Genomic DNA, 25003 nt, shown 5'->3' with positions numbered 1-25003 from the left:
CCCTTCCACTCTCAAGCAAATATGCAATAGGGAAAAAAAAAAGGATGGGTTATACAAGTGTGGAGAAGTACTTCAACATCCTTCCCCACCTTCCAGCCTGCTCCAGAAGGAAGGCTGAAACCACACTAAACAGGCACCAACTCGGGAAATCTCCAAACATCACACTCATCATGGCATTTCTACCTAAGATATTTTATCCAAAGGGATGGTTTGTCTTTCATTTAACACAACGAGGGGTTCACTGTAAGTGAAATTCATTTTTATTATCTGAGCCATGGACAGTTGAGGCACTTCAGCCCCAGCAAACCCTGGGAGCTCCACGTTTGAAAACCAACAGGTGCTTCTGCACGGCTCTCACTGCTGTGTCTGCAAGTCCAAGAGTTCTTTTGTTTCCTAAAAGTCACTCCCCCATGGATCAGTGATGCAGGTCTCTGTCTGAAAAGTGCTGATGCTATCACTGAGTCACCATCGTGCCTTTCCACAGCTGGAACAGCTGGAGATCCCTCTGTCTACACCAAGGAAAGCAGCCCTGAATTCTTAACATGCCCATCGTTTCTACTGAAACCTGGCAAGTGCCAGAAGAGAACAATACAATAATTAAATACCACGCTGCTGTACATCTCCAGTTCCCTTAATCCACTCAGTACATTTGAGTAAGCCAAAAGAGACTTTGCATGCAAATAACATGTCCCCAGTCCAGAGCACAGACTGGACACAGCAAACTGGGGCAGCATCACAAGCACAGGCAGCCCCTGCTGCTGCAAGAGCTGTCCACTGCTACTCAAATGTAAAATAAGAAAAATACTTCTCTTGCCACTGAATGATTTAGCAGGTGCAGCCACACCACCTTCCCTTCCTCCTTCAACAGCTGAAAACAATTTAAAGTTTCCTCTACTACTTCAAAATGGAAAATTTGCAGCTCCATATGAATTTGAAACCACTGGAAACTTCACTGGAGGCTCCAGGTGCCTGCCATGAGATGGTTATCAGCGATCTCCACACGCTGCTCTGGCTCCGGATTAAAAATGTGCCGAAGATACATCTCTAGAGCTGCCCCACATGTCTCACACCAACATCTCTGCTCTCACCCCAAAGGTTTTTCCCCGTGGTACCACTGCACCATCATGAATTATGATATATGAACATCTCCAATTTAGGAGAATTAACGGAAGGGCATTTGCAGCGAGGAAACCAATTCTGGAGTTAATTTCCCCAAGCTCCGCTCGCTCGGTTTGGCAGAACGTGACCCCGCGGGAGCCTCGGGGCCCGTGAAGCGCCGGAACTTTTGGAGCCGGTGCGTTAGGAAGTGTTTGGCAGAGCACAGCTCCCTCAGCATCGGGCTGGAGCGACACCTCCGAGCCAGCGTCGGCAGCGCAAAAACGCTGAAAGAGCCGCCAAGGGGACGGAGCATCTTCACCCGAGCGGCCTCTCCCGCCATCCCCCGCCCTCCTCTCGCTCCCCAGGGCGCTCCCTCCGGGCACAGGTCCCGCACCGCTCCCCGCACCTGCCGCGCTGCCTCGCCCCGGCCGCCACCTCCCTGCGGACCCCCGGGGCGGGCGGTTCTGCCGGGGCCGCTCCGGGCCGCGCCCCCGGCTCTGCCCCCGCCCGTCGGCCCGGCCCGGCGCGGCCCGGCCCGCCTCAGCCCCGGCGGGTCCCGCCGCCGCCTCCCGCTCACCTGCGGCCCCGCCGGGAGCGGCGCGGAGCGGCCTCAGCGCCGGCACCGTCCGGGCGCCATTTTGTCTCCAGCCTCGGAAGTGACGTTGGGGGGAGGCCGCGGGCAGGTCCCGGCGCGGGACCCCCCCGACACCCCTTCATCCTCTTCATCGCCTTCGTCCTCTGCATCCCCTTCGTCCTCTTCATCCCCTTCGTCCTCTGCATCCCCTTCGTCCTCTGCATCCCCTTCGTCCCCTTCGTCCCCTTCATCCTCTGCATCCCCTTCGTCCTCTTCATCTTCTTCATCCTCTTCACCGTCAGCATCGCCTTCATCTCCAACACTCCCTTCATGCTCTTCATCCCCCTCATCCTCTTCATCTTCTTCATCCTCAGCATTCCTTTCATCCTCTTCATCTTCTTCATCCTCAGCATCCCCTTCACCTTTGGCATCCCCTTCATCCCCTTCATTCCCAACACCCCCTTCATCCCCAACAGCTCCTTCCTCCTCTTCATCCTCAGGATCTCCTTCATCCCCCACGCCCCCTTCATCTTCTTCAGTCTCTTCACCTTCAGCATCCCCTTCACCCTCAGCATCCCTTTCATCCCCAACACCCCCTTCATCACCTTCACCTCCTTCCATTCCCTTCACCCGCAGTACCCCCTTCATCCCCAACACCCCCTTCATCGCTTTCATGCCCAACATCCCCATCATCTCCAACACCCCCTTCAGCCCCTTCAACCCCTTCATTCCCAACACCACCTTCATTCCCTTCACCCCCTTCATTCCCAACACCACCTTCATTCCCTTCACCCCCTTCCATTCCCTTCACCTCCCATGCCCCCTCCATCCCTTCCATCCCCAACACCCCCTTCAGCCCCAACATCCTCTTCATCTCATTCACCCCCTTCCATCCCCTTAACCCCCAGCACACCCTGCATCCCCTTCACCTCCTTCATCCATTACACCCCCTTCACCTCCCTCATCCTCTTCATCCCATCCACCTCCTTTATCCCTTTCACCCCCTTCATCCTCTTCACCCCCAGCATCCCCCCCTGGGCCCTGCCCAGTTCCCTCCTGCCCCAGCCATCACCATCTCCCAGACAACGAGGAGAGCAGGTTCACTTTCCCTATTGCTTTTATTTCTGGGGTTTTTTTGTCTGTTTTTTGCCTTCTCATACTAAAGCAGCTCAGCAGCTCGGTGGTTTTCTTGTGTGTGACTGAAAACTAAAAAAAAACCAAAGTGGCTGAGGGCAAATTATTTGAGTCACTGAAGTGATGTGGGGACTGACCCTCACACCCCCTGAGGGGCCTGGGCTGGGGCCCTTTTATGCTCCACATACATTGTCCTGTCCCATCTAAACCAAATTTTCCTCACTAATTTCTAAGCAAGTACCTGAGAGGTAAAAAAAATATCCATAATCACCTCCTGGCAGATGTCTGTATTTGTATTGCAGTCTCTCTCCCCTTAATTTCTACCTCACCTGAATACTCTATTCTTAATGCAATCAGAGATGTAATCCTCATGGGGTAGGACTATATTTGACCTGGAATTATTAAGAATTTGCCATTTTCCCAGAGGAAAACATGCTGACTTAAACCTGTGGAAAATGGAAGACATTAATACAGTGGATTTGAACACCTCTGTAGTGATGCTTAACTCTGGTAAGCAACAGCAGACTGAGAAATAACTCTGATGAACACACTGATGTTCCCACCGGAACACTCAGGATGCACTTATATTAAAAAATGTTGTTTTAGATACACCATAATCAGTTCTGAAACCTATAATTTTAGTAGTAAGAAAATCTCAAATATGTTTAAACTAATTTAACTTATTAGCTTAAATGAATTCTAATTTACTCGTATTAACATTAAGGTTTATAATTAAGCTAAAGTAATTACACCTCTAAGTTTTGATGTTGTATTTAAAAAAAAAATGAAGTCTTCCATTTTAGATGTTAGAGCCTGTGTAACAGGGAAGTTGAAAACATAGAACAAACTACATACCCTATTAGCTAAAGTATAAACCTTTCTACCTTCAGGATTATATATAAAGTTTCCCAGAAGTATCATAAATAACAGAAATTATAACTTTTCTCTACTTGTGTGTACAAGTCATCTTTTTTTCCCTGCCTTTACATTGAGAATATCTACCATCTGGTGGTGTTCCAGGGGACTTGCACTTGCAATTTACACTTTCTGGTGGTCAGAGAAGCCTACAAATCTTTAGGTGATTGAAGTTCTGAACCGTTCATTTGTGGTATTCTGAAAATATCAGTATTGCTGCTATTGTGCTCTCCAAAATGATGAATTAGCTCTTCAGGTTCCCTGGGTGTGTGCAAGCACACAGGGACATGATAACATGATACCAGCACACAGAAGAAACAAATACTAGCAAAAGCTCTTTTGTAAATCTTGAATGTGTGACTGAATATATATATTCAGGGTGACTTAAAAGAGAGAGAGAAAAGGAACTTCTTGTGTGTGGAAATCTTAGTGAGCCATGGCAGGAAAAAATAGTTCTAGAAAAGATTTTTCTTATCAGAGGGTCTAAAGCAGCATTGAAACTAGCTGGACTCCAGTGATACCAGTAGGGCCAGTTCTTCTCTTGTTAACTGGGACAAGGTCTCTTTTATCACAACTTTCTGTGCTGTTCTAGTTGTCCCTACAAACACAGGAGACAATGTGCTGCCTGTTATGGCTCTCACTAATAATGTCCCTGGGAAAAACTGATACAGTTGAACTGCTTGGGTTACTGGTTATTAATAGCTCTGAGTTTAAGTAATATTACCATCTTTTTCTATAAGTGTATTTTTGGTAGATGAATTGACTGAACTGCTAAGATATTTTGGGAGGTTGTGCTTGAAATGTCCTGGGGAATGAGACTCTTAAAACTCAGTTGTTAAGTATTCCTGCTCCTTCCCTGCTGGTTTAGGTGAACCTTTCCAACCTCCAGGTCCACCACAGTCCTTATTTTTATTTCTGCTTTCTACAGCCTGGCTCACTTTTGCACCAGGAGCAGGTTTCATTATAGAAATCTAATTTTTCACAGAATAAACCAACGTCCAACCTTTTACACTACTCAAATGTCTCATGGTTTGCTTGTCACTCTAGTCTGTGTTGGTTGCTCACCTGTTATATTGTACAAATATACAACCACAAGTTGCTGAACCACAAGTGCTGCTTTTCTGCTCTGGAGAGGTCCCTTTTCAGGCCACTTTATGGAACTGATCACAGGTAATACCTGGTTAGTGTTAGATATTTCCAAGTGGCTTTCCCACAATTCCCATATGCAAAAGGATCCCCAGGATATCTGATGGGGCAGGGGGGTGGTGTTATATCAGTGAAGTCAATTCACTGCCTCTTGCTCCCAGCCTGTGGAACCTGACACTTGGTTTTCTCCATTTCACAGAGCATTTTACTTCTGGCCAAGGCTGAACATTGCCCTCTCCAGAAGGTGGCAGCTGCTGAGGTCTGCAGTCCAGCAGGTAAGTTATGTGGGACCTCACAGAATCCTGGAATGGGTTGGGTTGGAAGGGACCTGGGAGCCCATCTGATTCCACCCCTGCCATGGGCAGGGACACCTCCCACTAGCCCAGGTTGCTCCAAGCCCCATCCAACCCAGCCTTGAACACTTCCAGGGATGAGGCAGCTGCACTAAGATGGATTTAACAGTCATTTCCAGAGTACTACTCACACTAATTAGCTAAGATTCATCTGTGCCAATTACACCAACGGTGGTAAAGGGATAAAGATAAGGTCCATTTAAATTTAAGTTTATCAATTACATTGGTCAGCCTCCATTTCAAACTACAGCAGGTGTTTTGGGACTGCCTCTGTAAACTGATCCACAGGACTCACCCCAGGACATGGATGGCCATGAGTTTCTTAGTGGAATTAATCAAGAAATATACTTAAATATACTTAATATTTATATTGAGAGAAGATGTTGGCAGTACTCCATGGAAGGAAAAGCAGGTAAGAATAGTGTTCAACCCTTGTTTTGGTTATCTACCACTTGTGTGGTGACAAGCTGGCTCAGAGGATGGAACAGCCCTGAGAATGGAGGCAGCATCCATTGTCTGCATTCCTGCTTCCAGCTCCCAGCTGCTGGATCAATCAAAACCACTGAGGTGCTCTGTGGATGGTGTAGGCACACTATGAGCAACCAACATGTAACTTTAGCTTTGTTGGAAGCATTTTACAAATAAAACCAGGCTCGATGGCTACGAGATAATACACAATAATCTGAAGCTTCTCTGTTCTGAACATGTTCCTTTTTGCTGTAAAAATGCCATCAGTAAATCCCACCACTAGCTGGGGCTCGGGTACAGCTTACTGAGAGAGCAGTCATTGTTCATCTGCATCAGCCTGCAGTGAGGAGTCTTTAATTTTAATAGTCTGCTTGTACATTCTTTATACATCCCTTCTTGCCAGGTGTATGAAATCTCAAGTCATTCTTGTGGCCCTTGCTCAGTTTTCTCCATGAAATGCAGACATGCTTTACCTTCTCAGATCCTTCTGTTGCTACTTTCCACTCAATCAAGCATGTTTATTGTGTTAGTAAGCTAATTATTAATCCTGACAAAATGAGGTAGAAGAACTCATCAGGGAAACTGTTTTCAAGGAGTAACTTCATAATCATGAGTTAAACATTTCTTAACTTCGGCAATTCCAGGTTTAAATGAACAGATGGCAGAGTTTGCCTCCCTGTGAGAGGTGATTAATAGTAATCTATGCTTTCATAATCTCATTAATATTTTGTCTCTTACAAAGAGACAGATCTTAGTACCAGGAGTAGTTGGTCCAGGGTAATTCCAGGTCTGGATCACAGAGGAAACTTTATGCAGCAACTTATACCAAGTAAATTCTTTCACTACTTTTTAACAGGCAGCCTTTGCTGCATTATTTTTTTATATACAACTTGCCTTTAAGGGCTGGCTTTTAGGTCAGAATCTCTTGTACCACTACTTTCTAAAGCTCTGTGTGAGTTGTGAAAAGTGGACTTTTCTCAATTCTCTTTCTCTAAACAGTTTGTAGGGGTCTAGGCAGGGAAACACTGACAGTTATTTCTCAGCAAAATGCCTCAGTGCCTGGTACAGGAGAGGACATTCCTTCAAGGAGGAAGCTGCTATTTCCTCCACTATGCTCAGTTATTGCTGCTTATTCAACTCCTCTGGGGTTTCTTCCTCCAGCAGATAGGAAATGAGGAAGAGCTGACATTCCTCTCTCTCTTCCCCTGAGCACACCTGCTGAACCTGCTAATTCCTTCCCTGTTTCCTGCATAGGATGAATCAAATGTCATGAGGCAGAATATCCACAGGACTCAAAGGAATGTGTTATTTGAGGATTAACATGCTTCATAAAAGCAGGAAATGGAGTTGCTTCCCAGCTCAAATGAGACATACAGTACTAATTTCCTAAGACAAACACCACTACATTTAAAATTGCCTTGTTAGAAAATGTTTAGTCACTCTGGAGGAAGTGTTTAAATAAGTCAATGACTTATTAAATAACTCAGTTGCCAGTCATTTTTGCTGGTCAGTATTGCTGTGAAGTTATTACCATCAGGAAAAATTAGTTAAAGGGCTTATGGAATAGAGACGAATCTATATTCTTAAAGCATCAATAGCTTCATGTTCTGCACTGGAGGAAGAAGTAAGAGGGGTTCTCCAAAGAATAGAACTGATTCTTTCTACCTTTTTCCCCCTTGAAAAACAGAGGGAGCTTCTATTTTTCCCTGGATGTTGGTGGAATTGTTGCTGTGTTGCATCAGCATCACTCTTATGTGTCATTTTTACTGCCTTTTCTACTGGAAGATAAGGTTGTAACATTTGTAAGAATTTCTTCCCCAAGTTTATCTGAACACTGATGTTGGTTAACACCTGAAGTAGCCCCCCAGGTTGGCAAATCCATTGTTCAATTTTAGCTCAGTCTGGAAACGTGAATGAAATGAAATTTTAGTGAAGACAATGTGTTGCAGTTCTCTATTTCTCCTTCTTCCATTTCCTTTTTTTTTTGTTTCCTGGATGGCACTGTTTGGTTTTGAACTCGCCAGAATCAATCATTCCTGCCAGCTGCTTTCTGGAACCAGAGCCCAGCTTTGGATATGCCTGGAATGTGCAGCTCTCCTTGCCTGCTGAGACATTTGCCAGTTTAACATTTACCAGAGTCTGAAAATCTGACTTCTCCAGCCTGGAGCTGAACAAACTCCATGATTGAATGGGGATCTTTGTGTTGGAGTTCAACTGTTTGTTGCAGAGCAGGGGGACCTGTGGGTTTGGTCTGAAGCCTAAATCCACAAGGCCTGGACAAAGACACATGGCCAGTGAGATGCTCAGTTTATTTATACATAAATGCCTCCACGCTGCAGCTGTAAAAAAATGGACAAAGCACTAATTCAGCCTCCTGCTTTTGGCACCTGGTGTCAAGTTGCAGATCCCCTGTTACCTTCTGCATCCATCAGAAGTTGTCAAACAAAACAAAATGCTGGGAATTTCAGTGGGATTCATCTTTGAGCTTAAAAAAGCTGTCTGCAAAAGGATGGGTAGGGATATTCTGATACCTCATCTGGTGGAGTATAAACAGGTATAACAATGTCTTCAGATGTGGTGTAGGCCAGTTATGATTTAAGTTTTAAATTGCAGTGGTTCAGTAACATCTACACTGCAAAACTTAGGCTGGTGGAGCAGAAATTGTTTTTAGCTGGAATGGTTCTTCATCCAAAGCAACCCGAGCATATTTGTGACCTGAGGGGCTTTGTGCACTCAATAAGTTGCTTTTTTGCTGTGTGTCCTTTGTTCCTGTCTTATACTAAATAATATTAAGGATGATGTTACCATAAAAGATGCTGAACACCCCTTCATTTGAACTAGTCAGAAGCTGTGACAGGACTAATGCTTTAATGTTTAAAGATTCCTGGGTTGGTGGCTTTTCCCTTACCTCTGTTATAACCCTTAGCAAGTCACTTAATCTGAGTATCAAGGCAGAACTTGCCATTCTCATGTGAATGATACTTCAGTACATTTGAGTTTGAAACCCTGACAGAGGTGTTAATGTGCAGGTTGTACTTATTTTTTAATGAAATAAGATGTGGTTAAAATATTTGCAATGGTATTCTGCAGTGCTCCTAAAATAGTGAGCTGCATGTTTTAATTGGTGTTTAACTATAAATGAACACTTCTTAAATTTATAGGAGTAAGTTGATCTCCATAATTCTTCCAGTGCAAACTTAATTATCATTGGTTTTATTGAATTCATTCTTCTGAACATTTTCTGTTCTTACAGTAAAAACATGCCTGAAATGAACTCATGTAAGAATTGCTGTATCGATGTCCAGAACTATTATAAATATCGATGGCTCAGCTTGCTTTCATAGTTATCACTGCTGTGTATCTTCCCCACAGACACAAATGCAAGGGGACAGCTCTGTTTATGATATTTTTTAGTGACATCTGGCACTCTCACAGGAAGCCTGGTGCCTGCTTGTCTGTTTGGGAGAGCCACATTCATGACTCAAAGCCAAGCTGCAAAAGGGAACATTATTGTTAGTAACTGTAAAGGAATGAATGTGATCAGGAGTGAGGACTTGAAGTTAAAAGCAAGTGTTGATTTATTGAGTGTTGTTCCCTGTGAATAAAAGTCAAACTTGGCCAGCTGGTCAAAGTATGGAGCTGCTGTTTCCTCATGTGTTCTCATGCATAGGAAGCCTCCTGACCTTGGGCCTTGATTCTGCAGCTGATCACTCATTTCAGCTCACAGAAGATTTTGCCCTGGGACAATGTGCTGTCTGACTTCTCACAAAGCAGAAAAGATCCCACCTTCCACAGAAATTCTACCAAAAACCACATAGGTTGTGTTCAATCTACGTTTGAAGTCCTAAACTAGCTGGATTTTGAGGCAAGTCCCAGAACACTGCAGGAGTTTCATATGAAACACAGAGCTCTGTGTGGATTTTTAGTCTGCATTTCCAGGACATTTGTATCATGGAATTACAGATTAATTAAATTAAAGATTCAGTAACATATAGATACAAAGCAAATATGGACAAGATTGTAATGACCAAGCCATGGTTTCTTGAGGTTTGCTTGAAGCTGACTGGAATGTTCTACACTCGAGATTTCCAGGCAGCAAGGTGTATGAATCATCAGAATATCAAATGTGTCATTGTAGCAGCAGTTGCTGTTTCTTCAAGTTTTCAGAATAATAGATGTCTTCTGATTTTTCAGCACCCTTGCTTCCTCTACCATATCCTGAGTGTCCTGCACTCCAGCTGATCATCAGAAGGGAATTGCTGCCACGTTTTTGCAGGTTCAGATTTAGCCCAGCCCAACATTTCACACTCAGTCTCCAGGGCTGGAAGCCCACAGCTAATGTTTCAGAGGAGCATGGGCTGCTTGGTTAGGGGTTGATTTTTACCTAAGATTAATAAAACTTCCCTTAAACTAGAGGGTGGACTATAAAGGCACAGTTAAGCCCAGAAAATTTAGGTAGCTGGTATATGAAGTTAAAATGGCTTTTAGTGAGAGATTCTGGTGTGGGAGCAAAGCAAAGTGTCCTTGAGCAGAATTTCAGCTGGTGTTCTGTCCATGATCCAGGAAAACTCAGAACTGCCCACAAGGGTTGTCTGCTCCAGTGCCACACATTTCTCTTATTCCTTCAGGCTAAACCAAAATTCAGAGCTGGCATAAGAATGTTTTTCTGATTTTGTGGTATTTGCAAGTTAGCAGGGACTGAGCTGCTGCAGAAGAAACCAGTGACATCTGTGCTATTCCCTACAATGGGTGAATAATTCATAATTCCATATGCCAAGCATTTGGGAAGGCATCAATGCATCTTATGGGACAGTTTCCAGTACAGACAAGAAATTGTTAAATCCAAACTAACAGAAATTACTATTCTTTTGCCACAAGAAGAAGCTTTAATCTTCCTGCTTCCATATGACTTTACATGAAGATAAAGCTTATGGTCACAGACTGACTGCTTCCCTACATCAACTCAAAAACTAACTAAACACTCCTGAATTACTTTTTCTCATATGTTTAGCTTTGAATTATAGTTTCATTTAGCAATGTCAAATGAATTGATTGTGGGCATTGCACTGATAAGACAAGTAGCAAAATAAGTCAGGAAAATTGAAGGAAGTTTAAAATATTTTAATTTTTTTAAAGAAAACAAAGAATAATTATTGTAAAGTAGGACAATTTATATTATGATTTTTATTTCCAAAGCTTGGATTGATATGATAGTTCATGGCACACAAAAGAAACAGAAAAGCAAATACAGAGAGGTTGACACGTTCAGCAATCATCGACCTCATGATTATCGTGATTTTTACACCAAACACTGATTTAGAAAATCTGATGCACTGCAGCCACTGGACATGCAAAGCCTTTGCTCTGAGCTCTGTGCATTCAGGTCCTGCTGCACTAAAAATGCCACAGAAAAGCTGCATTATACCTCAGTGCCACATTCTGACCTGGTGCTGCACACGTTGTCAAACAAACCAACACTTAGAAAACGAGACACTCGGAAAGAAAACTTTGTATACACTGGTTCAAAAGCTTCTACGTGTCAGCTCTAAAGCTGCTGAGTAACTGGTTAAAGTGACCCATCAAAAGTGGGTATTTTCCAAGCACCCCTTAATTCAGGATGTTTATTTCAATCCCTGCATGTCTCTGCAAGAAGAGAAGGCAGGAAATTCCTGATGCAATAGTCAGCAGAGCAAGCTTGCAGTTGGTAGGTCAGTTCCAGCCAGGCCTACCCTATTTTGCCACAGAATAACATAAGTATCATGAGCAGAAAATCTGTATCAATAGTGGAAAAATTTTAGCTTCCAATATCCTGTATTTTTTGGATATTTAATTTGTAAATAACTGGTTCTCTCTGAAGCTAATTCCTCCTTTTTGATACATCACGTGGTAGATGAACATGCCACAAGCACTTAACCAGTCAAAAACACTTAAAAGATTCTGAATATGTTCTGGATATGGGTTTTTTTAAAGAAATCCATAAAATGTAATGTGTCATAATCTTTGGTTGCATTTGAAAACCAAGCATATATTACCTGTAAATCACATTTCAGGTGTACATCTGTTTGCTGCAGGGTTTTTTCTTACTGCAAGATCTTTTTTCTTCTGGTAAAATCCTGGATGGTAGAAATGCTATGGAATGTTCCATACTCTGGAATCAGGGAGAGTGGGGGTGGTCCTTAGAGCTGTGTGGGATCCCCATAGATCTGCAATGCTTTATTTTCCATGGATCATCTTCTCACACAAATGCAGGAATAGTCTTTAGTTCTTATAAAATAAGAAGCACTTGTATTTTCTGGCATAGAATGACATGGCTGCTTGTTTCAACTGTTTTCAGGGCCTGGAAAACAACAAGCAGACATTTATTGCTCATCCTTAACCCAAATGTTAGATACCTGCTCTCTTTTCCTCCCTCTCTGTCTTTCCTATCACCACTTTATTTCTCTTCCCAGTTCCTGTTTTCCTTTCTCCTGATTCTGGTGCACAGGATCTGTTTAAATGTCCTGGGGTTTTCTTAGTCCTTTGCAGTTTGTAAAGAACTTCAGATTTGCATGGCACCAAAGAATAAGGCAGAGATCATTCCCAATCTTCAGCTGCTTTCCAGTACTTGTAGGATTTGGTCCTCTCATAACTCCTAGATAATTTTACCTCTGTGCAGGAGAGTGATTCCAAACCCCATGCACTTGATATTATAACAATATCTGGCAATTTTTTTCTGATTTCTGTGGGTTTAGACCCCCCACATTGTGATGCAGCTCTTGCTGATTTTGATGCAATGTGTAACATCAAAATAGATTGTTTAGTCAAAATAGGACCAGCAGACATTTCCCAGGTGATTGCTGTGACCCTGCTCAGAGGATGGGGCTTGTGGAAAAGCCTGATTAGCAATTTACTTACGAGTACCTGCCTGACATCTTCCTTACAACAGCAATCACTATTCCTGCAAGGATTCCAACTGCAACCACGATTCCAATGATTATTCCAACCAGTGCAATTGTTTCCAGGCCACCTGAAAGAGGAAGTTGGGAATGTCAGTGTGTTTCTCAGGGAGACCATTGGTAAGAGGGACTGATACAGCACCGATGCTGTTCTGCTGCATCCCACTCCTCAGGGAAATTCCCTTCTGTCTTGGGAGTTCTCAAGTAGGTTTGGGAAGTTCAGCAGCCTGAAAATGTGCCTTTGGGCTGGAGGTTTGGGAAATGCAGCACCCTGAAAATATGCCCTTGGGCTGGAGAGCTCCATGAGGGTGTGGACATGGAGACAGTGATCAGGTGAACCAGGGGAGGCAGTTCAGGGACACATTGGGCACAGCCAGTGGCTGCTGGAAGGGGATTCCCTGGCAGTTTTGTTGCCCCTTGTCTTTTGAAGCAAATCTTCTGTTTAATACCTTTTTCAGTTTTCTCTGGTTCCCCGCTTGCTTCACCTGTAAAACCAGAAGGACAATAATTACTCACTCTGCTTGGTACAGAGTTTTTCAGTTCAATTTGTAATGCTATATGCAGGAAAACTTTTATCAACTATGTCACAATGGTTTGAGGTTGTCCTTTTGATAGGAAGGGAGCAAATTAAAAGTCTGGGAGAGTGAATACAAAAAACTCCTAAGTAATAGAAATTAAAACCTAGGGGACTGATTTATCTGATATATACTAGTGCAACTTGTGTGATCACATTAAGATCAATAAGGTGTTTATACCTGGTATAAAATAATTATGATTAAGACAGAAATCAGATTTTAATTTCTGAGACTGGCATATGCTGATAAAATTTCACCTTGCTCTGAGTGTATTTGCTGAACTATTCTGTGTCTATTTATAAAGAGAACACCTTAAAGTTGGTATTGGAATTTTCCAGATAATATTTAGTAGATGGCAGTAGAACTTTGATGTAGAAAAACAGAAATGAAGAGGTTTTTTACCATCAACACTCTCTGTGTTAACTCCATAACCAGTAGAATTGTCACTGTCTCCATCCGGGACAAAAGCACTTTCTGTGGTCATCAGGTGTCCAAACTGCAAGAGATTTGTTACATTGTGTAGTCTGGTGGGCAACTACAAGAATTGGGGGGAAAAGAGGGAAAAGAAAACCTCAGTACACTCAGTCTACATGTATGAAGGTAGCATTTAAATTCCCTGCTCATCCCCATCTCGTGGGTGCTTTTTTAGCTGTCACCCATCATCTTTGTGTACAGTGACCAAAACAAACCAAATGAGCTGATTGATTTTCCCAGCTGGAGGCTTTTCTACACCTCTCAGCAGGACTGCAAGAGGAGACTGCAGAATATTGCAGCCCTGCCTTTTTTCAGTCTTTTGGCGGTTTTTTTTAGAGTGGTTTGTCAGTTTGGTTTCACTGAAGCTGAGTGAGAGACACTGAGCTGGAAGAGGCAGTGAACAGGCAGGTAACAGCAAGGAACCTTTACTTGGCATTTCCTACTCACCAGGGTTGGCAGGGCTTCAAACTCCGTGTCATTTCTGTCTCTGAAATCAATCGTTGCACTTTCTTCTCCTTCTAGAACTGAGCTTGCTGAATAAAATTGGAGAAAACGAGTCAGGATTTTACTTTTTAGTCACCTGTTCTGGCTACTTTGACATGAAAACTTTGTTAAACACGAGCTCTGTGCACTGTTCTGTGTCCCTGCCCCTGTGCACTTTGGTTTGTGAAATTATTTGGAATAAATATGAATTCTGCTTTACTCTTGCCCAAAGCAGTAGGACAAAGAGCTTAAGTACCATCATTTAACCCTGGCAAAACCTTAAAACATATTGGTTATGAACATTTTGTCCAACAAATTATTTCTTTTTTTATGGAAAGGTTCCCTCTCCCCCCAGAGTGGATGTGATGCCTCCAGATTTCCAGCTTATGCACTGGGATAAATTACTTCAAACATCTTCCATTTTCTAAAATAATAAGAGCTTCCTCCCAGCTTTCAGCTCAGTCTCAGCTGCAACCTTTATTTTTAGAACTGTCATCAATGTTTATGGGTGTAGCTATAGTTTGAAAATATTCCTACACAAATCTGTCCTGAGGTTTTTCCAGTGTTGCAAATGCTTAGCTGCCATAATTTGATTTTCTTTTAGGCAACAATGTAAGGTCTTCCTTTTTTACTGTAGACCTCTGCGTCATCTGTGCTCTTTGGTGCAGTGGACATTTCCCTTTTGGCCCACATAATGCTGTTTATTTACAAATACAGCCAGACTTCATTCAGAGACAAAACAAGCTGGAACGAGGTAGAACACAAAAAACATGGCCCTGTGAAGACAACTGGCACTATCAAGAATCTGTTGGGAACATAAGTGTTATTTGCTTAAGTTTCTTGCTGATTCATAAACCTGTGAGGATGCAGAGAAGGATGTTAATGTAGGGGGAGACCTCTTGGGGGTTTGGGATTCCAAAGCCAGGTGAGGGGGCCTGTCCTGCTGCTGCCTGGGAATGAGGGTCCTGCTGATTCCAGACACCAGGGCTGAAAATTAGGCAAAGAGCTGATAATATCTCCAGGCAAAAAAAAGCTTTTTTTGCATCAAACTTCTGTTTATCTCAGCAATCAGACCAAAAGAAGGACAGCTATTCACAGGAGATCTTTTTAAAGCTGAGAATTACTGTCCCACTGGAATATTTTATGGAAGAGAAATGCTCACAACCTGTTTGGTTTTGTTAAATTAACACTGTTTCTACTAATTTCACTTTTTACGCAGTCACTTCAAAATATTCCCATCTCCTCTGCATATGAAGTTAGACTATATCTGAATTGTTTGACTAGGTCCAAATACTTCTTATAAAAGAATTTACTACTCCTAAGTGCACCCTACCTGTGCTGTGTGTGATATAGAGGCAAGAAAACAGCTTTTGTTCTGTGACTGAAATGAGTAAGAATGGGCATTTTGCTTGATATCAGTAAAAACTGAAAAAAAACCATAGAATCACTTTGGATCAGCTGTGCAGATATCACTCGTAAATGATTGTTCTCTAACTGTGAGTTCCATTTCACTTTTGTTCATTTGTAACTGCCCCTTTTAAAATAAAAATGTTATTTCACATTAAAAAAAAGCCAGTATTTAATTTTGAAATCAGTAAAAAAATGCACTGGCAGCTTAAAGGATGAATGAGTTGAGATTGAGAAAAAAAATCTGGTTTTGCTCAAAACTCTCATTTGAATTCTACTGGAAACCTGCAAATATTTTTCCTTTGCTCCCAAAACTGTTTTCTGAACCAAACTAGAAAATTTTTATCCATCTCCACCAATGTAAGACTGAGAGCTTTGTCCCATTGCCAAGAGACCAAACACTGAACTAAACTTAGATTTCTAATTCCATGTTTACTCAGGTAAACAGAATTTTATATTTTTGTACCTTTAGAAGCCTGCACACAGATACACTTTCTATCTCAGAGCCAAAAGGGTGTGCAGGGAGTGCTTTGGGCAGTAGCAGAAAAAGAAAGTATATTCATGTGATGCCAACATGAGGCCTAATATAGAGGCTAATTAAGCCAGTCAGGGTCCCAAAAATCACCAAAAATCCACAGCAAGACTAGAACAAGCCAGGGTAAATCAGAGTTCCAAGTTAAAAATGGCAAAAATAATGTTTTGGTCATTTTTTATTGAAATACCCCATGTATTGTTGAGGAAGCACAAAAGGGGCTTGACTTTTAGTTGTATATTTAGACACTTTCTAAATATCAGTGTGATTTAAGATATAACACTACTTATAATACTTATTTTTTGCTTATAAAGTAATGACTTTAGAGTGTAATGGTGGATGTAAAATATTGGCCATGTAAATGCTAAGTTTAAGGGAAAAATAGCAGTAGAACTCACCAATGTGAACTGTGTGTGGATCAGTTTACCTTGTAATCCCAGTCAGAAGTGAAAAAAACATCCTTTATTCGCTAGTTGAAAAATAAGCACAGATGGAGAAAACCAATTACCAGAGGAAAATCCCCCAGCAGAAAGTGAAATATATTTTGCACGTTAACAACAAGCAGCTTATTGGGAGAAGCTGCTTATGCTGCTGGCATGGCCCTGAAAAACTGCCTGACACTGAAGGCAGCAAACAGTGTCACACAGCAAAGGTGGACAGAAACAGTGACTGTCCCAAGGAAATATAAAATAATTAGTCTTGGGGTGGTACTTCTTGAGGTTCGTGGCCGTGAGTGACGTGTAGGAAACCTATTTCAGTGCCTTTGCCCTCTCAGTGACTGGCTAAAGGAGGTGGCCCAGATTAATCTTGCCTAATTTTAGGTTCTTAATAAAGGCACCTAAATAAAGTGGCTGCTTGCCCTTATCTTCCTTCACAGTCTGTGGGGAAAGATAAATACTCGGAGAAGGTAACTCAGCTCCCCTGAGATTTGGGTCATCCTTGGCAGTGCTGCCTTCCCTTACCTGGAAAGGGAAACTGGAATGTGGCTCCTCTGAACTGCCCCAGCTCACATCAAACTGATTTCTGCCATTCTGAAGGGCTTGACCCAGTCCTATCCCACCTGTATAACACTGTTTTCAAGCTGAGGTCCTGGATTTGCTGGAGAATAATCCCTGGAGTCTTTCCAGGTTCGTTTTGGGTGGACAGTGGAGGTGGCTGGGTGGTGGTTAAACAGACACTGCTGAGTTATTGCCCAAAGAAAGGCTGGGAGGGAATTTGTTATCAGTGTAGTGCACAGGTAGGAAGAAAAATTGGATATTGGACAGCTTTGTCAGGGAAAGTCATACAGAAGTTAAATATTTAAATAAAATGGAGAGAAACTATTGGACTTGAAGCTTCTTTCCCCGTTCCCAGTAGGAGCCCTGCACCACTGACATCAAAGGGAATGCAAAGGGGATGTAAAGGGGGGGGTGCTCCTGTCAGTCCTTGGTTCCATCTGATGTGGGCCAACTGTAGCAAGAGTCAGGGTTAAGCAGGGCTTCTGCATGTGTTCCTAATATTATCTTCGAGGAGGTTGTAAATAAAAACATTGCCTCACAGTGCTGGGGTTGTCTCCAAGGAGCACCAGGGCCTCCTCTGTTTGCAGCTCTGAGCTGCTGTGCCTGTGAATTAATCACTGCACCCCTTCCTGCCAGAGTTCCAGCTGGGAGCCTTTCAGTTCAAAGCCCCCAGCTGCTCTCAGGCTGCACACCAGGAGAAAATTTGCTGTCTCTAAAAGTTTAATAGTGCTTTGAAACCCTCCAGTGCTTAAGCATCCCCTGACCCACTTAGGGGAAGATGAGCTCACTCCTTACGTGCCCGGAGTGACAGTTCCCTGGGAGAACCTCTCCGGGAGGCTCTCAAAGCACGGCGGTTGTGTTGGAAAGGAGAGGGAGCTGGAAAACTGTTGTTCATTAGCATTTCTTTCAGGGATCTCCAAAACCAACAAAGATACTTCTGAAGATGAAAAGTGTTGTAGGATCTTGTTTCTCTCCTGGTGTAAACCTGAATAAACCCAAACACTGGTGGGCAAAGGCAGTTGTAAGCCTGTAGTTTAGCTTAGTCCTTGGAATAGGAGGCCCTCCAAATAGAATGAGTTTCCATCTCTGATAAGAGACCAGGAGATAAAAATGGCAAACCTTAAAGGATTCCCTCTGGCAAGAACTGAAATAATCTTTTGCTCATTGCCTTGTGGTTCTCATAAAAAAGGAAACCAGCTCCAGTTATTTGTAACAGCTAAAAAAGGAAACTAGCAGGTTAACTGTCAAACAAAAGCTCTGATCTTAAAATTCAAGTTTATTTTTATCTGTGTCTTATCAACATCATGTTTTATCCCATCCAGCTGGGCTAAATAGGTACTTTGGAGGATGTTGCTCCAGAAAAGCAAGGGAAAGGATTTAGCAGGATGGGTCACTTGGGATGTGTCCCTCTCCTGCTGGAGATGAACTGAGCAAACATCTGGAGCTGGCTGAGGGCTTTCAGGATCTGCTTCCGGAGCTGTTACAGCCCAAGAGGTGTTGTTTGAAGGGCTGGGAATGGATTTGTGTGTTATCCATCCTGTTTGGGCTGTATCTGACTCAGCATTTATGTCCTGATACAGGAATTCCCGTTCTGAGGGAGCATTCTTCACTCAGAGACCTTAATTTGATTGTGGGCAAACTGAGTCTTAGGCTGTGTCTCATTACTGGAATTAGTTCAGTAGTAGTTCAGTGAAAACTTTTATTCCTGGTGGTGAAGGTTTAACAAAAATATGTGATTTGTAAGGAATCTGCCTTTTAAATACAGCAGCTCTGTAATTTTCAAATTGATTTTTTTTGTTGGTTTTTTGGGTTTTTTTTTTGTTACTTGGCTTCATCCTCCATTTAAGTGTATTCCAGAATCCAAAATCTACCTAATCAGTTGAATTTTGTCTGAAAATAGTTTTCCATTATTTTTCTATTTTTGGATATTTGGGGGAAAAAGCATACAGGTGTCTCTTTTGTTGTGAAATGCTTCAACAGCACCAGATCCAGGCTACAAAATCTTTTTGACTTTGAAAATATGAGATTATAAGAAGAATATAAGAAGAATATAACATAGTGGAAGAATATAACATAGAAGAAGAATATAACATAGTGGATTCTGGGATTTGTCTTTTGATGTTTGAACCTTTGGACAGTTAAAATTTGCAGACTTTAGAAAGGCAGGGAAGTTTGTTAGTGAGAACTGAAATTCTCATTTGTACCTCATCTGTATCCTGCAAAACTATATCTGCAGTATCCTGAGAGCTTTGTGTCCTTGGCCTGTTTGGGGCCTTTTCTTTCTCTGTTAATTTTTTCTGGAAGTTGGAGTAATGTCTCATCCCATAAGAAATCCCCTGGTGTGTGTTTGTGTCTAGACTCTGTTGTTCAGGAGAAAGTATGTACTGTCTAAATCCTGGAGTGCTTTCTGCAGTTTCCTTATGCAAAGACTGACAGTTTGCTTTATATAACAAAGGAAGCTGGATGACAAAATCCCAGGAATTTTGGAAAGAGTCTGCCAGTTGAAAACTGGTCATGAAGCACAAGGCAGGATTTAGCTCAGCCTTATTTAGAGCATGACTGAGTTTGTTCAGGTATTCCCTGCAGCTCCTGATGACAATGCTTTGCTGAATTGTCAGAAACATTTCCTTTGGTCACCACACCCTGCTCCAGATGGGTTTTATTGCTGGGGCTGGCTCAGCCAGAGGAACAAAGCCAGGCTTTAAACCGACAGTGCCAAGTGGCAAAGAACCACTGGGCTGCTCCTCAAGTAAATCACATGTCCTCTGGATGTTACAGTGCTCTACTGACAGAAAAGCAAAGCAAAATAGACTTGAACTGGGCAGATATAGAGAAGTAGCTGCTCTTCAAGGGCTTGGAAACAAAACCACCAGGGGAAAATGTGGAACCTCTGTAAGCCTTGTCTTAGGCATGGTAAGATCAGCCACAGAGCTGTGGGCATTAGGAAGGGACTAACTCCATTATGGGACATTCCTTTAAAATATTCCTTGCAGGACTAGAGATGAATATTCCAAATTTGTGCTTTTAAGAATGTTGCTGTGTTAACCTCTGCTTTCCTGTCTGCTCAGCACACTGACCTCACACTTGCTATCCCATGAGTGTGGGATAAAACCATGTTGTTATTGATGTTTGCTGCCCTGTGCTCCTTGGCAATTTTACTCATAGTTTAATTGTTTTCTCTGAGGGTTTGATTGGGACAACGAGGTTGGAGTTGTGGTCAAGGTGTGAGTATCTGCTGCACCTTTCTGGCAGGGGCAGGATTCCAGAGCTGTCGCTGCAGGGCTGACTAAAAAGGAGCATTTCAGCCAACATAAGGAGGAAAGTACCAAACTTTGTGTCAGGGAGCAGCAGATTTTCCACATGTGCAGCAGAAAGCAAATATCTGTGTGCAAATACTGGGATGTGTAAATGCAGATGAGAGGAATTAAGAAATGACCTCTAATACAGTAATAAACTAATCTTTTCCCTGAATCACTTCTTCCCCAGAACTCTGAGGCTACAACCATGTGCCCTTTCACAGCTACCTTGTTGAAGGTTACTAACCCCTTGTATCTGCCAGCAGGATCTTTTGCATGTTCCTTAACTTATTTGTTTGAAATACTCCCACCAAACACTGAACTGGAGACTCTTAGGTGCTAATTTTGTTCACAGAGTGATTTTTGGCTACCTCATTTTATTGCCATGCAGCAAGCAAGATCCATTCAAATATGTTCAGTCTGACTTTTATCCTACATTAATCATGTACTAGCTAATATTTGGATGTGTTTCATAGTCATAAAACCATTTTAATGTCCATTTGGAGTGAAGTGTGTCCCCTTTACAGATTTAGCAGTATCTCCTACACTACTTAAGCCCTCCTAAGAGACCACATGTTTGCCTGAAAATGGTGTAACAGCTGAATTATTCCCTCACAAAGGATTATTCTGATCCAATTTGTGCTGGATGTTGTAGTGTTTGTAATCAACAAAGATGGAAAAAACATGAGGAAGTCATAAAGCAACACGAGGATGTGCTCAGCATCAGCTCCTCTGTCCTTGGAGAGCCTTTGGCCAAGCTTCTGAGGCAGGGAGTTGGAAATCAATAATGCTTTTGTCTCTTATTTTTCCTCATTTGTTTCTCTTTAGAACATCCCAGCACACCTCCACTCCCAAATCCCACATCTTGTTCTGAACTGCTGTGCAGCAGTTTGTGCTCTCCTGGGGGGTTGATCCCCACTGAGGGGACACACGAAGCAGGGGGGCTCCTTGAGAGGCTGCAGCAGGGGGCTGGGATGCAGGGAGGGGCAGGACCTGGCAGCATTTGCCTTCCATCCTGCGGTCCCTGACCACATCCAGACAAAAAACAAACAAACCAACAAAACAAAGGTGCCACTGAGACAGCCCATCTGCCCCAGCAGCAGGAAGGAGGCATTTCTGTGGTCCACGTGTGGCTCGCCTCAAGTGACACATGGAGAAACACTGCCTGCTTCTGTTGGAGCCCAACAGCCTTCCTTCACTGCCTTTTATTGTCTAGTAAAATGCTCTCTAGGTTTTTAACTGCCTTTTTTTTTTCTCCCCAGATGATTTACAGTCCTGGGTCTGGGGTATGTGCACGGATTCAGTGGGAACTGCTGAACAACAGCAGTGGAGGATCTGGCCTCTCTGTTCCCAGATTTTACTGTGCAGCCTGAGGTAATGAAAGGTCCACTTGTAAGCCTTTAAATATGACTGTTTTCCTTGTTTGTAAAGTTACAGATTCAAAAATTAACTGTTGGAATACAGATGGGCAAACCTCTGCTTGCCCAGCAGAGAGGAGAAAGCAAAGTTTGTCTGTTCTCTGCTGGTCTTCCACAAAGACACTGCAAAATCCAGACCCACTGATTTGCAGACCTACTAATAGTGATTCAGCAAGATGATTTTCCCCTTTTTTGTGATAATTGTTTTGGGTATTGGACATGTAGAGTTAGATTTATATCATGAAGAGGCATATATGGGACACATGTGAGAGCACTCATCATTCATGATGCAGGGGGAAAGGTTTTGTGGTGCTTATTTAGTAGAAAACTGGCTCCCTTTTGAGTCAAATGTGACTGTTCCTCTTGGTTGTACATTTTGTTTATAGCCAGCAGTTACAGAATTTGATTTTCAGGAGAGTTTAGAGGTGCCTGACTTTATTATAGTTTTGCCACTGAAACAGCAACAGTTTGGGTAAATCAAGACACTTCTAAAAGAAAACTTTTCTGGTGATTTTGTCAATTCTATTTTTTATGATTCTGAAAAACATAGAAAACTTTTTAGTCTTTCAGGGCTGACTGTAAACTTCAATTTCCTTTCTTCTGGAAAATGGACTCAAAATGTTTCATATAAACACTTGTTATCCAAATTATCCTGTCAATGTGCTTACTTTCAGTCCAAACCAAATGTTACATGATCTGGGATAAACCTGACTTGCATAAGGAGATATAATCTGGTGTTTGCCTCTAGGTAACATCAGGCACGTGGACAGTTGATACAGCTCAAGTGACATGTGCTATCTTGTCAACAATCACATTAATTTTTGTTCATGTTATGTGACAGCCACTGCAGTAATCTCCATCTCTGCAACGATATTTTCACCACAGGAGAGGGTTTGGAATTAAGAAATGCCTCTGAAAAGCACTGGTTTGGATGCTGGTGGAGGCCAACTTCCATTTCTACTCATTTGGTCTGATCCAAACCCTTGCCTGAGTTTTTATATGCTGAAACCATCACAGAAAGGCAAAAATGTACCTGCTAATCATTCAATAATAATAATAATAATCCTTTTGGAAATTGGTAATACACTTCCTAATTGAAACAAAGCTGCTTTTCTTGAGTCAGTCTCAGTCCATAACCTGGAGTGCCCAGTTGCAAGAAAAGGGAAGCTGCAGATTTATTTATGGCCTCATTGGGTTAAGAAGTATCAGAATCTGATAAGGAGACTTTTTTCCCCTAAAACCCTAAAGCCACACTGTCACCCCAGAGTTTCAGATATCTGGATATCCCCACTCCCCCAGGGACTATTCAGGTCAGACATTCTCCCTCCCCCTGTCAGCCTGGCACAGACTGTGAAGGTGGCATTGTCACCTCCAGTCTGTTCTAACACATAATTGCTGATGGTCGTCAGTAAACACCAGTAATACATATTAAATACTCAGTACTCTCTTATTTTACCTCTGGAGTCCATTCCCCAGGTGTATCCTTTGGAAGTTGTCCTGCATGACTGGCTCCATGTGAAGAAAAAGTCATAAAACCTAAACACCCCAAAAGTCTTAAATGCAGTAAACCATGTTCCAGATCCAGCTGTGGAGTTCAGTGCTGGTTATAAAGCACAGGTGGGATCTTGCAAGCAGCAAATACTCTATTTTTCTTTCTGACTAGTAGGGTTTCAGCCTGATCATTGCTGGACTCCTTCTCTCAGAGTTGAGAGAAGATATGCTTAAAAATTCCCCAAAAGCCTGGAGATGAAACACCTTTTTTACCCATAATTCTGGTATCTTAGAAACTGCTTAAGGTACTTCTGTAAAATAGTGGTGGCTTTGCCTCATTTCCAATGGCTTTAAACTTTGGTACATTTAATAGTGATGCTTGTTAAGGATAAGGTAGCTGTCCTTAAACAATTCTCAGAATTTCCCCCAATTTCCTAGAAAACAATTTTTGTGTCTTGCCTAATATGTGCTGATTTTAGATTTCCTGTGAAATTCTGAAGCACAGCTCCAAACTTTCAGCCTCCTGTTCTGACATACTCCATTAGAAGTTTCAAGTCAACACCCACACATGCTGTATATAGTGATATAGCTCCATTCTATCCAGCAGAATGGTACTGAGTACTATCAGGCCAAAATCAGGTCTTTTTTTTTTTTTCAGTTTGGGTCCCCAAATCCAAGTCTGACAAGTCTAGTTATGCTTTGGAAGACTGATGGGCTGAGTTTCAGGTTGATGTATTTAGAGCACTGGTACTGGGAATGTGTTCCATGGCAATGGCAGAGGCACTTCACGTTGCCTGGTGGCCAATTCATTCATCAGGAGTCAAACACTGCACAGAAAGTCTGAATTTCAAAGTGATATTCCTGGAATCAAGTACTGGTCAGGGTAATTCTGATTTATTGATAATAAATCAGACTCTTCCCCTTTAGCTGTAAGAAAATGTCTCTTTTACCTAAAAGTGTGTCTTTTTTATAAAATTCAAAAGAAATAATTTGCCAAATTAATCTTTTCTAAGCAGGTACATAACACTTTTTAAATAGGTAATAACTCTCCCTGTTTTAGTTGGAATACATTGCTTATGGCTAAGTCAGGCTTAGCAAAGCCCTGTGTAGGGCTCAAATCCTAAGTGGCTGTAATGTCTTTAAGCTCATAAGTTAAACTCCTGAATGGAAATATTTATAAGTTACTTTGGTAGAGTTACAGCACCTAAATGCCAATTAAACTAATCCATTGCTTGCACTCTGCACTGTGTGTGTCACAGGGGGACTCATTTCCAAGGGCTGGGGCTGGAATGCCTCCCCTGCCTGTACCTTCTCCCTCCCCTGCAGACACACAGAAAATTCTTTCCTAAGAGAGCCTAACTCAGCCCATCTGAAAACTCCTGCATTACAGCTGGAGTTTGAGAATTCCAAAGGAAGTTTCACAAACAGGACAGAGCAGCTCCATAACCTGGGAGCGAGCACAGAAACCGCTGAAGTGCAGGAAACGGCTGGAAATCATTGTAACCAAAGTTTCTCCTTACCTTCTTCAGCAAGTGCTGCCAAGGGCACACTCCCTAGGACGAGGATGAAGAATGGAACTTTCATAAACATCTTTGCTCTGCTTGGAGAGTCGCTTTTCCTAATCCCCAGACCAGATGGATCCAAACTCGGATTAATTTTTATTTAGAGGCAGCGGAGAACTGAGATCCCAAAATGAAATCACTGCA

General features: G+C 42.5%; 2 protein-coding genes and 1 long non-coding RNA gene across 8 annotated transcripts in view; 1 reads left to right on the top strand and 2 right to left on the bottom strand.

Moving 5' to 3' along the window:
* Nucleotides 1-1750, bottom strand: part of PRDM2 (PR/SET domain 2) — a 63505-nt gene extending 61755 nt beyond the window's left edge. Inside the window, exon 1 of one of the 2 annotated variants that reach the window (XM_064678638.1) lies at nucleotides 1676-1750. The gene's annotated coding sequence lies outside the window, so the exon portion shown is untranslated. The remainder of the gene's footprint in view (nucleotides 1-1675) is intronic. The other variant, XM_064678637.1, reaches the window with a different exon arrangement.
* An 822-nt stretch (nucleotides 1751-2572) lies between these two features.
* Nucleotides 2573-24990, top strand: LOC135425892 (uncharacterized). 2 transcript variants are annotated; one of them, XR_010435791.1, is made up of 5 exons: nucleotides 2573-2770; nucleotides 3231-4891; nucleotides 5067-5142; nucleotides 21651-21762; nucleotides 24827-24990. It is a non-coding gene; the product is annotated as an uncharacterized LOC135425892 (long non-coding RNA). The 2 variants fall into 2 exon arrangements; XR_010435790.1 differs by having other exon boundaries at nucleotides 2573-4891.
* On the bottom strand, nucleotides 10794-24943 carry PDPN (podoplanin). 4 transcript variants are annotated; one of them, XM_064678640.1, is made up of 6 exons: nucleotides 24818-24943; nucleotides 14120-14205; nucleotides 13601-13733; nucleotides 13073-13108; nucleotides 12583-12694; nucleotides 10794-12025 (listed from the first exon to the last, which is right to left on the bottom strand). In XM_064678640.1, the coding sequence occupies exons 1-6, from the start codon at nucleotides 24885-24887 to the stop codon at nucleotides 12019-12021; spliced, it is 444 nt and encodes a 147-aa protein (XP_064534710.1). In that variant the 5' UTR covers nucleotides 24888-24943; the 3' UTR covers nucleotides 10794-12018. The 4 variants fall into 4 exon arrangements, with proteins under 4 accessions (XP_064534710.1, XP_064534711.1, XP_064534712.1 ...); XM_064678641.1 differs by having other exon boundaries at nucleotides 12589-12694; XM_064678642.1 differs by having other exon boundaries at nucleotides 13601-13694.
* Nucleotides 24991-25003: the final 13 nt, after the last annotated feature.

The sequence above is a fragment of the Pseudopipra pipra genome, chromosome 22 (genome assembly GCF_036250125.1).
Source record: "Pseudopipra pipra isolate bDixPip1 chromosome 22, bDixPip1.hap1, whole genome shotgun sequence".
Lineage (NCBI taxonomy): Eukaryota > Metazoa > Chordata > Aves > Passeriformes > Pipridae > Pseudopipra > Pseudopipra pipra.
Note: the sequence above shows the minus strand (reverse complement) of the source record. Positions and strands in the feature narration are given on the sequence as shown.

What these genes read in the sequence shown, in the direction of transcription:
- PDPN (XM_064678640.1), bottom strand. Translation starts at nt 24,887, where the DNA reads ATGTTTATGAAAGTTCCATTCTTCATCCTCGTCCTAGGGAGTGTGCCC. An exon ending in GGCAGCACTTGCTGAAGAAG is followed by an intron (nt 14,206 to 24,817) that starts GTAAGGAGAAAC and finishes AATTTTATTCAG; the next exon opens with CAAGCTCAGTTCTAGAAGGA. An exon ending in TTGAAGCCCTGCCAACCCTG is followed by an intron (nt 13,734 to 14,119) that starts GTGAGTAGGAAA and finishes CAATTCTTGTAG; the next exon opens with TTGCCCACCAGACTACACAA.